At 47.9% G+C, this 12,985-nt stretch overlaps 1 protein-coding gene across 1 annotated transcript in view; it reads left to right on the top strand.

Moving 5' to 3' along the window:
• Positions 1-12,985, top strand: part of LOC144138053 (endoplasmic reticulum transmembrane helix translocase-like) — a 118,790-nt gene that overhangs the window by 81,446 nt on the left and 24,359 nt on the right. The window contains exons 18-19 of the mRNA XM_077670127.1: positions 5,804-6,054; positions 11,198-11,315. Coding sequence (XP_077526253.1) covers positions 5,804-6,054; positions 11,198-11,315 — 369 coding nt within the window. The remainder of the gene's footprint in view (positions 1-5,803; positions 6,055-11,197; positions 11,316-12,985) is intronic.

Below are 12,985 nucleotides of genomic sequence, written 5' to 3'. Positions count from 1 at the left end.
AAAGATGTTGCTGGAAAGTGGCTGAGGAAGAGTTGCCACTGCTTTATCTGTTTTCTTTAATTAAGGTGGACATGGCTCTTAAAACTGTTTCTTTTAATTTTTAAGTAAACCCTGTGAAACTTACCAGTCTTGTTGCTTTTCCCCCACTGATTTCAAATATGCCATTTTTTTTTTGTCAGTCACTTAGTTACCAAGGTAATTAGCCATTTTTGGAGGAACAATAGACGAAACAGTGTTGGTCATAAAACAGAAGTCTTTGTATTTTCCAATATGAACCCTGGAGAGTGCAATAAGAGAATTGGTTTTTGATGCACCGCTTGGAACTTATTTTACAAGCTCAATAAACTTTGGTGTTTGAAATGGGAATTCAAAATGGTTCTTTGCCACTGGTGCCACCAAGGTTTATAGAGCTGTAAAATGAGTTCCAAGCGGGTCATCAAAAAACCGATTCTCTTATTGCATTCACCATGGTTCATAGTAGTGGAAAATATAAAGATTACAGTTCGGTGACTAGCAGTGCTTTGTCTATTGTTTCTCCATAAATGACTAATTATCTCTAATTATCTTGGTAACTATTTGACTGACTCAAAAAATAAATAAATTCAGTGAAAAAAACCACCAAGACTGGCAAGTTTCACAGAGTTTACTTAAAAATTAAAAGAAGCTGTTTTAATTAAGAACAGTGTCGTCCCCCCTTAATACGTCAATTGTTCGAAGTTTGCAATGAGATTGGTGTCATTGTTATCTGGTCAAAGCAGTCTTTTCAGTGAACCAAACTTGTATTACGTCTTCATGGCCCCTCTGAAGACTGCCAGGCTACCAGCAAGCAGATCCCAGAAATGCTTGTATTGTGTGGGTATACTGCATATTGCATTTTATGTGACTGTCAAATCGAAACCAGGCACAGTCGGCTTTTCGGGCCACTGAAATCGAGGTCTGCATGGGTTGGTCGGGCAGTTTTCTTTCTTTGCGCACTTCGAGATGCTTGCCTCGCATTTTAGGATAGTCGACAGCGAACATACTGAGAGGCCAGACTTCTCAACCATGCTTGCTAGTTGATACCTCGGTGCTCGTATAGACCGTTCCATCGGGCGGGGGGAAACGTACTCTCGCACTCAGCGGTCGCGGTGCGCGGGCCGCCTTTCCCCCTCTCTGGAGTGTGCGCGCCAATCCCGGTGGGCTTGGCGCAGCTGCTCCTTCGCCTTGGCTAAGCTTTGTAGGCATCGCGCATGCGGGTTTACCACTAATTTACGCATTATTTTAAGGAAATGTTGCTAATAAATGAGCCAGACTAGCAGCTCCTGAGTTACGCACTTTAAAGCACACATGATTTTTGGCAATTTTGTTCTGCTGAGCTCTTTCTGTACACTTACTTTGGATTAGTGGCGGAAAATTCTTCTACCTTCTTTCCACACTAAAATGGGTCTCTCAAACTTGCCTGTGCCACAGATGGTATTAGTTCCATCTCCACCATTGCTGCGGTCACATTGCGGCATACCCAGCTCCAAGTATTACGTGGGCTGGCCTTGGCGATTTTCACACTGACTACTACCTCCCTAGGTTGTCCTTTTCCCCAGCCAACCTGAGGGGGGCGGGGAGAGGGGGGGGCTACTGAAGGGAATTCCACCTTCTTCCCCAATCCCCGACTTCGGCAAAACAAAGTTGTTCACTCATTCACTCCAGCCAAGAGTTCAGTCTATTGCCCAAATGTGATGTCTCTACGTCGGCAACATCAAACTAAGCAATGCAAAAGCAAACGCTTGACTGGTTGCCCAACGGCGTACGCTTAAGAAGTCCTTATATGATGTTCTGCAGGAGCTGTGTTGTTTATTTTATTTATGTCGTGCATTACTTGCACGGTTAAATTGTGCTGCAGAGTAGCTTGGAATTTTAGAGAGAGGAAGTTTTGTTCATAGTTGGCGGCAGTGGTGGCTGAGGATGAGGTGTTGATATATCGGTAAGATTTAATACCAACTATGTAATATGCCAAATACTTACTAAGTTCACCCAAAACTACCTGTATTAAACCCTGCAGGGATATGAAGCCAGTAGTCTGTTACACTGACACGTGCTTCTGCTTGCTGCCCATGGGCGCCGAGCGTATCACAATTTGATCGTGTTAACAAACATCAGTTTTTGCAGTAAAGCAATCAAAATACCCGCTATACGCGATCCTGGACGCACACACGCAAACAAAGAAAATTGTGACGAAGTATTGCAAGCATGTTCGACGCGGCATCGTTTACCCACTGTGGACCACGCTACCTCGAGTCGAATTACAGCTCCACCACGGCCCAAAAAGCCGCCAATTTAAGCCAGATCGCTTAGACTGGTCCTATGTAACAACTTTCCCATTTAAAGTATATTACGGAAAAGAACGTACAATGCGCTACAACGAAAAATTCACCGAGCCGCCGCTGGCACCCATGCACCGCGGAGCAAACGCCCAAGCCAGCAAATTGGCCAGCTACCAGAGGGCACTGCGCACGCAAGATGGCGGCGCCCTCGTTGGATTGGTCTATAAAAGAAACTTTCTTGCCTATCTTGGCAGTGCTTATTAGCTGATACTGAATGAATGGAAAGTCTTTGTTTTTTGTACGATGCTCCCTTGTTTCCCTTTAGTTCCTTTTTCTCTCAATTTCGTTCTTTCTTTGTTTCTCTTAGTTTTTCTTCATTTTTCCAGAGTTTCGTTTGGGGCAGAATGAAGTTAAACTTTTATCATCTGAGGTGCAAAAGGGTCGTTTTGCCTATGTCTGGTCTTCTCTGGGTTGTTTTTTCCGACTGTGATGGTGTCGTAATATCACGAACATTTATTTTCCGTTTGTCTGAAGTATCTAGTTAAATGTAGCTATTCAAAGCATTGCTTATTTCTAGTTTTCTCTTAGTTATTGCACTGTCAGCTGTTAGTTTTAATTGTGGGAACATATATTGTCTAATTCATTGGAAAATTGGTCGGCTCAGTATTGATCGAATGTGGAGTAAGAACAATTGAATGTTGGTTTTTTATGTTTACGAGAAATTAAAAAAATTGAAGGTAAATGCTGTTTGGCTCGCGAAATCTGCTTCCAAACAGGCTTGCTGTGCTCCAAAACTGTTCTTTTGATGCTCCAGAGCTGCTCCAAAACTCCCCTTTGATTGCTCCAAAGCTGCTCCAAAACAGCATTATTCCTGCTGCCTGAACTGCTCCAAAGGGCTCAAGCGCACTTCTACCTCTTCGTAATATAAAGTGGAGGTCGGGCCAACTTCCGGAAGAATGGAAGACGGCAGAGGTGCGTCTTATTCCGAAGCCTGGAAGACCACAGAGCACCGAGAACCTGCACCCTATATCACTAACCTCGTGTTTGGTAAAGCTTCTAGAGCACGTCATCTACAAAAGACTACAGCAGTACCTTGAACAAAATAACATGTCCCTGTGAATTTCGCCATCACCACTTCCACACAGGACATCCTTCTTCAACTGAAGGAAGAGGTTATGCTGAAATGCTTGAGGGATAACCCAAAAGCCATCTTAATCTTAGCCTTGGGTTTAAAAGGTGCGTTTGACAATGCCAGTCATACGGCCATACTAAAACAACTGAATGGCCTTAACTGCGGGGAACGCACCTACAAATACATACGCGACTTCCTCAACGGCCAAAAAGCCATTCTGAAGGTGGGAGATTTAACGTCCAATACAGGTTCTCTCGGCAACAAGGGCACACCCCAGGGTGCGGTCCTTTCCCCCTTGCTGTTTAATATAGCCCTCGTAGGCCTCCCTCTGCTCCTGGATGCCATACCAGGCATACGCCATGGATTATATGTAGATGACATCATTATATGGGCCACTCATGGGTCACTGGGGGAAATGGAGACCAACCTACAACAGGCAGCCTACATTGTCTGTGAATACGCACGACAATGTGGCCTAGCGTGTGCGCCGCAAAACTCTGAGCTGCTTATCGTCTCGCCACGTAAAAAACTCCCTCCCGGGTCGCCAAACATCTCCCTAGAAGTGGCTGGCCACCCTATTGTTCCAACTCAGCAGGTAAGAATCTTAGGCATGCTTCTACAAGCGGATCGCTCCAATACCAAACTGCTGGACCACCACGGAGCAAGTCTCCCACATGATCCGCAGGGTCAGCACAAAAACGAGAGGTATGTGAGAGGCGGATGTGCTAAGGCTACTCGAAGCCTTTGTCATCTCTAGGGTTAGTTACGCTATCCCCTACGCTGTGCTCTCGAAGGCTGAAAAGGACAAGGTAGAAACTATCATACACAAGGCATACAAGCTGGTGTTGGGACTACCTGTCAGCACCTCAACACCAAAACTACTACACTTGGGAGTTCATAATACCTTGGATGAGCTCCTCGAAGCTCATCATATGAACCAATTATTACGTCTGAGTTCCACCTCAACCGGCAGAACAATTCTGAACCAGCTGTGCGTGCGCTGCTGCTTCAACATCGCCAGACCGATGCGACTCAGCTTCCGCATGAGATTCGCCAATTTATTGATGTGGCCCCACTGCTCCGGAACATGCATCCAACACACCACCAGGATCGCAGAGTTGCAGAGCGAAAGCAATCTTCAAATGGTATGGCCAAAACTCCACCACAGTATACACGGACGCAGCCTCCTATCCCGGGAGGAGAGCTATGACCGCTGTTGTGACTAAAGCCAGAGTCCTTCAATAAAAAATTGAAGGACTCTGCTACAGCTCAAGCCCTCCTCACAAGTGCATCAATTCCTGCCACCCATGCACTACAGGCAGAATAAGTGGCCATAGCCCTAGCATTTGCTCAAACCCCTGCAGAGATCATCATTACGGACTGCCAACAAGCATGCAGAACATTCTCGAGCGGCTTCCTCTCACCCTTCGCCACACAAATTCTACTGCAGCATCCTCCACAACACCGTGTAAGGATTATTTGGGCTCCCGCCCATGCGGACGTGCCCGGAAACAAAGCTGCCCACCAGCATGCCCGAGATTTGACATACCGGGCTAGTCAGGAGTTCGGTGCGCAGTGGCGTGCCTGTCCCCTCTTGTCCTACACAGAAATCACGCAGCACTACCTCCTGCAACGAACAATGTACCCTCCTCCACACAAAAGAACAAGAACACCACCTTTTAGGCATCCAAACCAACACCTTTCCCCACCCAACTAGAGCCCACATTCTGGCCCTCACCCTCTACTCCTCAGAATGCTGCTTCTGTGAGGCTCCGGGCACGCTTTACCATATTGTGTGGGGCTGCGATAAGGACCCCAACCTACCCCCCTCCCCTTCCCCTCCTCTGAGCACTGGGAGAGAGCACTGCCCAGCTCGGACCCTGATGACCAGCTTTGGCGGGTGAAGAGGGCTCAAGAAGCCGGATGGTCTCAAGGGGTCCTGATCAAGGCGAACTGCTTCATAGGGACGTTTATTCCTCCTCCTCCTAGAGGTGACCCCTCCTTAAGTGAGCATGCCATTATGTACCGCGGAGAAATATTCCATCACTACTTTCCATCATGCCGACTAGCTCAGAACTTGCTTGTGGCCGCAAAAAAAACAACAATACTACCGTTAAATTATTTAAAGTTATGTATTTTGTCAATAGAAAAGTGAAGCTCCGAAGTCTTATTTGTCAGGGATTGTTTAGGAACTCGTGGAAGACGAACAAGATAAAGAATGTTACCCTTTTCTGTTGGTTTTGACTTCAGGAGTGAAAAGAAGCCACGCAGCTAGCCAAGCCAGGCAGGAGGGGACCGTTGCCAGCTGCAACAGCGTCACCCACGACAGCACGCGATGGCAGTGACCGCTTTCCCCTGTCCCTCCCTGTTGCAGGAGTGGCCCTCCTGGCGAATGCCCCGCACACGCAGGAGAAGGCCGGTGGCCGGCGCAAGAAGGACGAGGGTGGCAGCAGCAACCACGCCCACCCGGATGCGGCGGACAGCCAGGCGGACGGCGCCAGCAGTGCAGTGAGCTCCCGTCTGGAGGCAATGGCTGCCCGCGGCCGCGTGGGCAAGCGGCCGGATGGCAAGCCCAGTGGCGGGCCCAGCAGGGCATCTCGGGCCGAAAAGATGGCCGACGCCCAGGTGAGGCTGGCACCCACGTGTCTCGTTTCGCCCGCTCGTTCGCTGTGCAGCTCAGCTTGCCTTTTTCTCCCAGTAATAGTTCCCGGGGGGGGGGGGGGGGGCTGGCGTTGCAGTTTCCTGCACCCACGCAACGCGAGTCTCACTAGTCCACGCCAACGGATTGTCCGGGTACCCTGCTGTCCTTAGCCTCAGTTTCCTTTTTTCTTTGCTTCTCATGTCCCTTGCCAAGCGCGAAATGAACCAGGAGAGGCACAGTGCGAGCCATAGTCAACTTCTTAGCTCATTTATTAGGGCTGTGCGAATAGTGATTTTTGGTTTCAAAGCAAATGACAATTTCGCTCGAATAGTTGTGAATCGAAGCGAATATTTGTGATTTCCAATAAGAAAACGGAAATTGACAATTTCTCAAGCATGCTTCAGTAACTGGCCCATAGAAAATTAAAAGGCGCATTCCAAAGGCTTCCTGTGGCGCGACGTTGGCATCCTTCTCGCATGCACGCCATGCTCGCCGTTCTCAGTCTTATATTGTGCTGAATGTAGCCAGCTGGCAAACGGCCTCGGAGCGCACAAAGTGTGTGCACAAGATACAGCTTAAAGGGAGTGCTCGCAGATCTCGTGAATGGGCAAGTTACGCAATAAATGTGGCAGGAACATGCTTTTAGCAAAACTGTTGCACCAGACCACGTGCTAAGGCGGTATTTATTCATGCCCCACTCGTACAACACCCCAGTTATACGACATTTTTGCCACGTGCTAAGGCGGTATTCATTCACGCCCCACTCGTACGACACTCCAGTCATACGACATTTTTGCCACGTGCTAAGGCGGTATTCATTCACGCCCCACTCGTACGACACCCCAGTCATACGACATTTTTGCGCGCTCCCAAGAAAGTTATACTATCGGGGTGCCACTGCATTGTGGTCATTGCTATGAACGGCGTAAATTGGGAACACTGAACATTTGCTGCAAACTGGGGTGATGGCTGTTTTATTGATGCTGCATCATCTGCATTTTATATTATCACATGCAAAAGCAGAAAGTACCAATGCTGCTGTATTTGCCACATGTGAATCGCTGATAGGTTACAAAAAATTCCAGTGCCACAAATTAAGGATGGAAAGTTGAGCTAGTTGGTTACTTGATAGTGAAGACTGTGTGTCAGTTCTGAAAGATGGGACGCAGACTAGAGATGCACAGGACAGGACAAGCGCTAGCCACTGACTGGGAGACCATGATGTTCTAGCGTTTATCCTGCGTCCCATCTTTTAGTGCTGACATAATGTTTCCTCTGTTTCCAGTGCCATTTTTACATTTCTGACTTGTTAGAGACGCCTCTGTTACAAGTTGGTGCCAAACAGAAAGACTTTGGTCTCCTTTGCAGTGCATTTGGCTAGCTGATAAAATATGTACCGACATCATCACTCTCCCGCAAATATGTGAAAACTGAACCATATATGCCTGCGCACGATGTTTACCAGAATTCTTATTCCACATTTGTTGGCCTGACAGCTAGGGTCCAATGTGGGGTGTGAACAAAGAACGATTCTGCGTGTTGTATTGACTATTGGCGGGGAGCGCGACCACAGGCGGCGCTGCGAAGCGCGTCTTCGGGACGTCAGCTTAGGGATTCTCGCATTTGTCGTCTGCTTCACGCGGGCTCGCTCCACCTGCTGTTTCTTTGCACTCAGTTGACTGTTGATGCTTGCCCGCACCGCATTTTGCATGTGCGCAACTTTTTATAATAATAAAAGACTTAAAATCGCATACACTAGCTTAAGGCGTGATTTACAGTATAGTTTTCCACACCGCTTTGGAAGAAACACAGCCGGCGTGGCCCCATTCCTGCGAAGCCGGTCCTTTGCGGAGAGTCATTCGAACAAAGGGAACAGCCAGAGTCTAAAAACCGACAGCAGAAAAAATGCAAGACCAAAACAAATGCCAGGCCTTCGGGGCTCTCGGCTTTGGCAGAAGGCACTACGACTCCAGGTAATTTTATGTAAGGTAAACCAGTTTTTGCAACCTCGCCCAACGCTCGAAAGTATTGTAACACATCACTTTACGTTGTCAGAGCATGAAAGTATGTCGACATGCACTATGGGACACAAAAAATGTAGGTTGAGTTCCAAATAACCTATGGTGTGTATAGGTGCGTGCTGGTGCAGGCCAGTATGGAGGCTTATTGAGCAAAACAAGTAACGTGTAGGGTAAAAATACAGTAACACTATGTTTGTTGAGACCTGGAGGGACATTTCGGTACATTTTCGACAGCCATGCCTTACCACTATTCAGATATGTGTTATAGTAACACTGCACTCAAGAGGAGGAGGAGGAGGGGGAGGAGGAGGAAACTGTATTTAGCAGTAAAATCGAGCTGCTTAGCCGGCGCAGTCCTCAGTCCAGGACAGAGAGCAAGAGTAATTTTCTTCAGTTCATGGAACGCCATCCTGAGTATGCCAGGATTTGTTCTTTATGCCTGAAAGGGTTGGAAAACAATAAATAGCTGCTCGGAGATATTCATCGGTTTTGATTCTTCATAATACTGAAAACTGGCACATACACTATTTATTGCATTCGTTAGCGAGTATATCAAGCCTTCAACACCGTAATAATCATCTGTTAGGGTTGAGATTCAGTTTGCTAGTTACGATAGAAATTCGGGGTGGAAAAGTTGCCTTCGAGTACTCTGGACAACGCCGTCTGCGCTGTTCTGTTTCGCGGTGGCGTAGCACAAACCTTCGCATTGCATTTGGACGTGAATAAACAACGCACGCTGCGAATATGCACCTTCTTGTACGCAGCCATACCGAAAGCCAATTTCTGAAGAAGGTAGTGTATATCTTACAGCCTGAAGAAAATATGTGCACCTCTCAAACATCCCCAAACCTCCTAATAAGGCGTTTGTGACGGTGCAGAAAAATTAATGCGTTTAGCATAGAAAAAAGTTTCATCTGATGTAAGTCAACAACAACGAAACAAATAGAAGACAGCCGTTTTATTTCCTGCTTTGCGATGCGCATGTAGGGACGTGCTGCTTGGTGCGTAGCATTAGACTGTTGAGTCTTCATAAGAGTATCTTGAAAATACTTCAGGAAAGCCTACGCATTTTGCATACTCATCGAGGAGCTCTGAGCACTGAGCCTCGCAAATAAGCTAGAAAGGACGAGTTATACATCATCATCTGACCGATGCTCTGAAGAAAGTTGGTCTCTCTCTCGTCGTGAGTTTCAAACTTGTGCGGTATACAGCTTGAAGTTATTAAGAGGTGTCAGAAGCTGGAAAAATAGCCGAATCACTGGAAAACAGTTTTGGATGCCCTAAAAGATCAGAGCGGACGATTTTTAGCTGTGGCTTTGCTGCCCCTCAAAAGCGGACCACGGCAGCGCGAGTGTAGCAGCTCCGCAAGTGTAGCAGACGACAGCGGCACGAGTCCCTAAGCTGACGTCAGAGCCAGGGGGTGCCACTCAAACATCACACCGCTACTTGTTGTAGTATTGAATGTTGGATTCTCGTTTCGCGTGATGAGATACGCATCACGAGACCATTGGCTCGCTAGCCTCTCTCAACTCAGCAGTTCGCCGACTGCCATGGCCACTGGGTGATTCCATGAGAGATTGGACATCCACATACTCTTACATTTTTATCTTTTTGCTCATCTTTTTATGAGTTGTCTGCAAGCCGTAAAGCGAGGTCTGTAATTTGCCGCTGCCGCAGCACAATGGACGGCGCTGGACTTTCTTGGCATTTTCTCGCTGGACTTTCTTAGCGCTGGACATTTGGGTGGCATTACTATAAAGCTTGGAGACAGTTTGGTGAACTTCATGATGCAGAAAATGAAGCAAGCGAAGCTCACACACTTCTTGCATGCTAAATAAAGTGCAGTGGTTGTTGTGATGTGTTTGGAATTTTTAGCAGCAGAGCTGTTTAGCAAATCATTCAAGTTTCATGTCCGCAGTTAAAAATATCAAGAACTACTAAGAAAATGCCGAGCGCACGTGAGGGGGTGCCTCGCGGTGACTGCCCGGCAGTTAAAAGAACAAAGAAAATGCTGAGTGCTCGTGTGCGTACCATGCGGCAACCGCCCAGCGTCCCCGGCGCACATTTGTCAAGCCAAACATACCCACTTAGGGAGGTTGGCCGGGGTTGAGCCAATGAAGGAAGCTTCCTTCGTTCTCCCAATTCATCATCGAACCGTGGCCCAAACTCAGCAATGTCAGTGTGGGGAAACGGCTAATGCACACACAATGTTTAATGTCCAGTGGTTATAACTTACAAAAAACTGAAGGAAACTCACACTTATAGCAACACAGATGAAGTAAAGGTCGTTGCAGCAGCAAAGACGAAGCAACTTGGCTGCAGTCGGGGGCTTTAGTGATATGCTTATAGCCACAAATTTGCACAGTGCTTACTGAAGTGTTGTGAATACAGTCGAGTCCACTTATAACGACACTGTTTATAACAATATATCGTATATAACAATGATTAACTATAGCACCGTCAACTTTTGTATGCTTTCTATGGTAAAATAAACCGCTTATTTACGATGCTCCAGTGCCGCAATATCGGATGTAACTATTGAATCCGGTTACAGCGTGGAACGAAAATGCGAGCTGCCTCTGACTCTCCGCACCGATTGCGCCAACGGCATGTGCCTCGCATCCCTTCCACCCCTCAAAAACGAGTCGACTGCGCCGCTTACGAGTAAGAGAGGGGAGGAGGAGAGCAGTTTTCTTACCGAACCCCCCTCCTGGCGCCGCCGCTTTGGCATCCCCGTGCCCGCTCGCGAGACCGCAGTGCCGCTTGCTTCCGCGTTCGCTTGATTGTGTCACGTGTGCACCGCTTTGAGTTTAGCTGGGTGCCTCTTCAAAAGGGGGGAGATCGAGTGGCCGTGGTAGTACTACAACGAGGGGGGGGGGGCATACAGAGACTGAGCGTTTCACATATGTTTAGCAGCAGTACTAGAAAAATGATAATGAAATATAAAGGAAGGAAAAAAACTTTGAAACAATGATATATGTAGATAAGGTAATAAGATAAAATAGAAAAAAAATCAACCAAGTGAAATAAACTTAGAATGAATAAATTACTGGCTTGGTTAGAATGAGCCCTTTGAACTCCCCATGCCGCCCTTTTTCCTCTGCAGAAGCAGCTGCAGAAGCTTCTCAAGGACCTTGAGGAACAGGACCAGGCACAGGTTGTGAAGCTGGGCGACGCCAGCATTGCTGCCCCCTTCACCTCCAAGCTGTCCTCGATCCAGTGCAGTGAGTGCTCCCGACCCTCTTCCTCCTCCCCAGGCTGCCCACCAGGCCGTTCATCCGAGGGGGGGACAAGAATTGAGTGATTGCGGGGTTTGACGTGCCAACGCTGCACAGGCAGATGAGGTGCGCCGTAGTGGAAGGCTCCGGATTAATTTTGATCACCTGGGGATCCTTAATGTGCGCTGAAATCTCGAACACACAGGCGTTTTCGCGCTTCGCCTCCATCAGAAAAATGGCCACCGCGGTCAGGAATTGAACCCGCATTCTTGTGCTCAGCAGCACAACCCCTTAGCCACTGAGCCACTACGGCGGGTATGGGACAAGAATCGAGTCTCGGGAAATAAGCAGTGTCCAAAAAAAGGCAGCCCTAAAGCCCCTGGAACTGAGCTTACCAACACTAGGCCACCTTGAAATGCCCTCCTTGTCCTTTTCTCTGCGTGCCACCCTTCCGCATTGTCTGCCGTTTGTGTATCTCGGCTATCGACTGCCACTGACTGGTCCCACGTTTTTGGGCCTGTGGTCAGCTCGGAGTATCAAAAGGAGGAGGGAAGGGAGAATAGTTGTCGCACGGCCTGGAGTGTGCAAGAAAGCCCCCTTTGGTTCACTTTCCTCACGAAGTCTTAAAAGGGCAATGCAGACAAAGTAGAAGTTTGTTTTATTCAAAAGATTTCGTGTTTTATAGTGCCCCCAGCGCTTGTCCAGCAGCAAACGATGCCTTCTTCACTGAGAAATTACCGTATTAACCGGAATATAGGTCGACCCGGTATAAAGGTGGACCCCTTACCTTGAGGTGGGAAAAGTTTACAAAAAAAAATAATTCGGCACAGAAGCGCACACACAATGTCTATATTTATTTTTTACGCCCGTCCATCACTGTCACCCACTATGTCTGCCGAAGTCACTCGTCCGAGCTGTCAGAGTTGTCCAAGGATGACTGCTTCTCACTGCCGCCTTCAGTGCCGTCGAGCGCGTTGCTGATGGAGCACTTACTAAACGCTCGTGCAACCATGTCGTCGGGCAGCGACTGCCAAGAGGAAGACACCCAGCTTGACACGGTCACGAGGGATGGTCTTCGCAGCCGGCCCGTAGATGTCTTTTCATTGCGCCAGCTATCCACTCATTGTACAGTTCGCAGAGCTGGTCTGCGGATGGCCTCTGCTGCTACCGGCAGTGATCGTGAGCGAAGTTCCTGAACAAAGTCCGCCACTTTGTTCTCCAACACGGGGTGCACCGCTTGACGTCCATGGAATGATCTGTTTCGGGGGTTGCACGCGCACAGCTTAGCTTTCTGGCTCTGCCAGTACCGCACATTTTTCTCCAAAACTCCAAACTGGCGTTGCGCCGCCATATTCCTATTTTGCTCAGCGACTCAATCGCCTTCAGCTTAAACGCAGCGGTGAACTGGCGTTGACTTCTGCCGCTCATCTCGGAGCAGACACGTGCAGAAATGCACGCACGCACACAAACAAGACGAGTAAAAGACGAAAAACAAGGGAAAAGAGAAAAAGCAAAAAAGGCTCGATAGTGAGAGAGAGCAGTCCGACACAAAGGGCGATGGCAACGGACTACACTTGCACGTTGTTGCCAGACAACAATTTACATTCTCCCAATGACTGCTATATATAAGACAAGGGGTGACTTTTGAGCTTTTTTTTTTTTTTTTTTTTTAACTC

The sequence above is a fragment of the Haemaphysalis longicornis genome, unplaced genomic scaffold, assembly GCF_048455015.1.
Source record: "Haemaphysalis longicornis isolate Haplotype H1 unplaced genomic scaffold, Haemaphysalis longicornis Haplotype H1 scaffold_1, whole genome shotgun sequence".
NCBI classification, from domain to species: domain Eukaryota; kingdom Metazoa; phylum Arthropoda; class Arachnida; order Ixodida; family Ixodidae; genus Haemaphysalis; species Haemaphysalis longicornis.
Note: the sequence above shows the minus strand (reverse complement) of the source record. Positions and strands in the feature narration are given on the sequence as shown.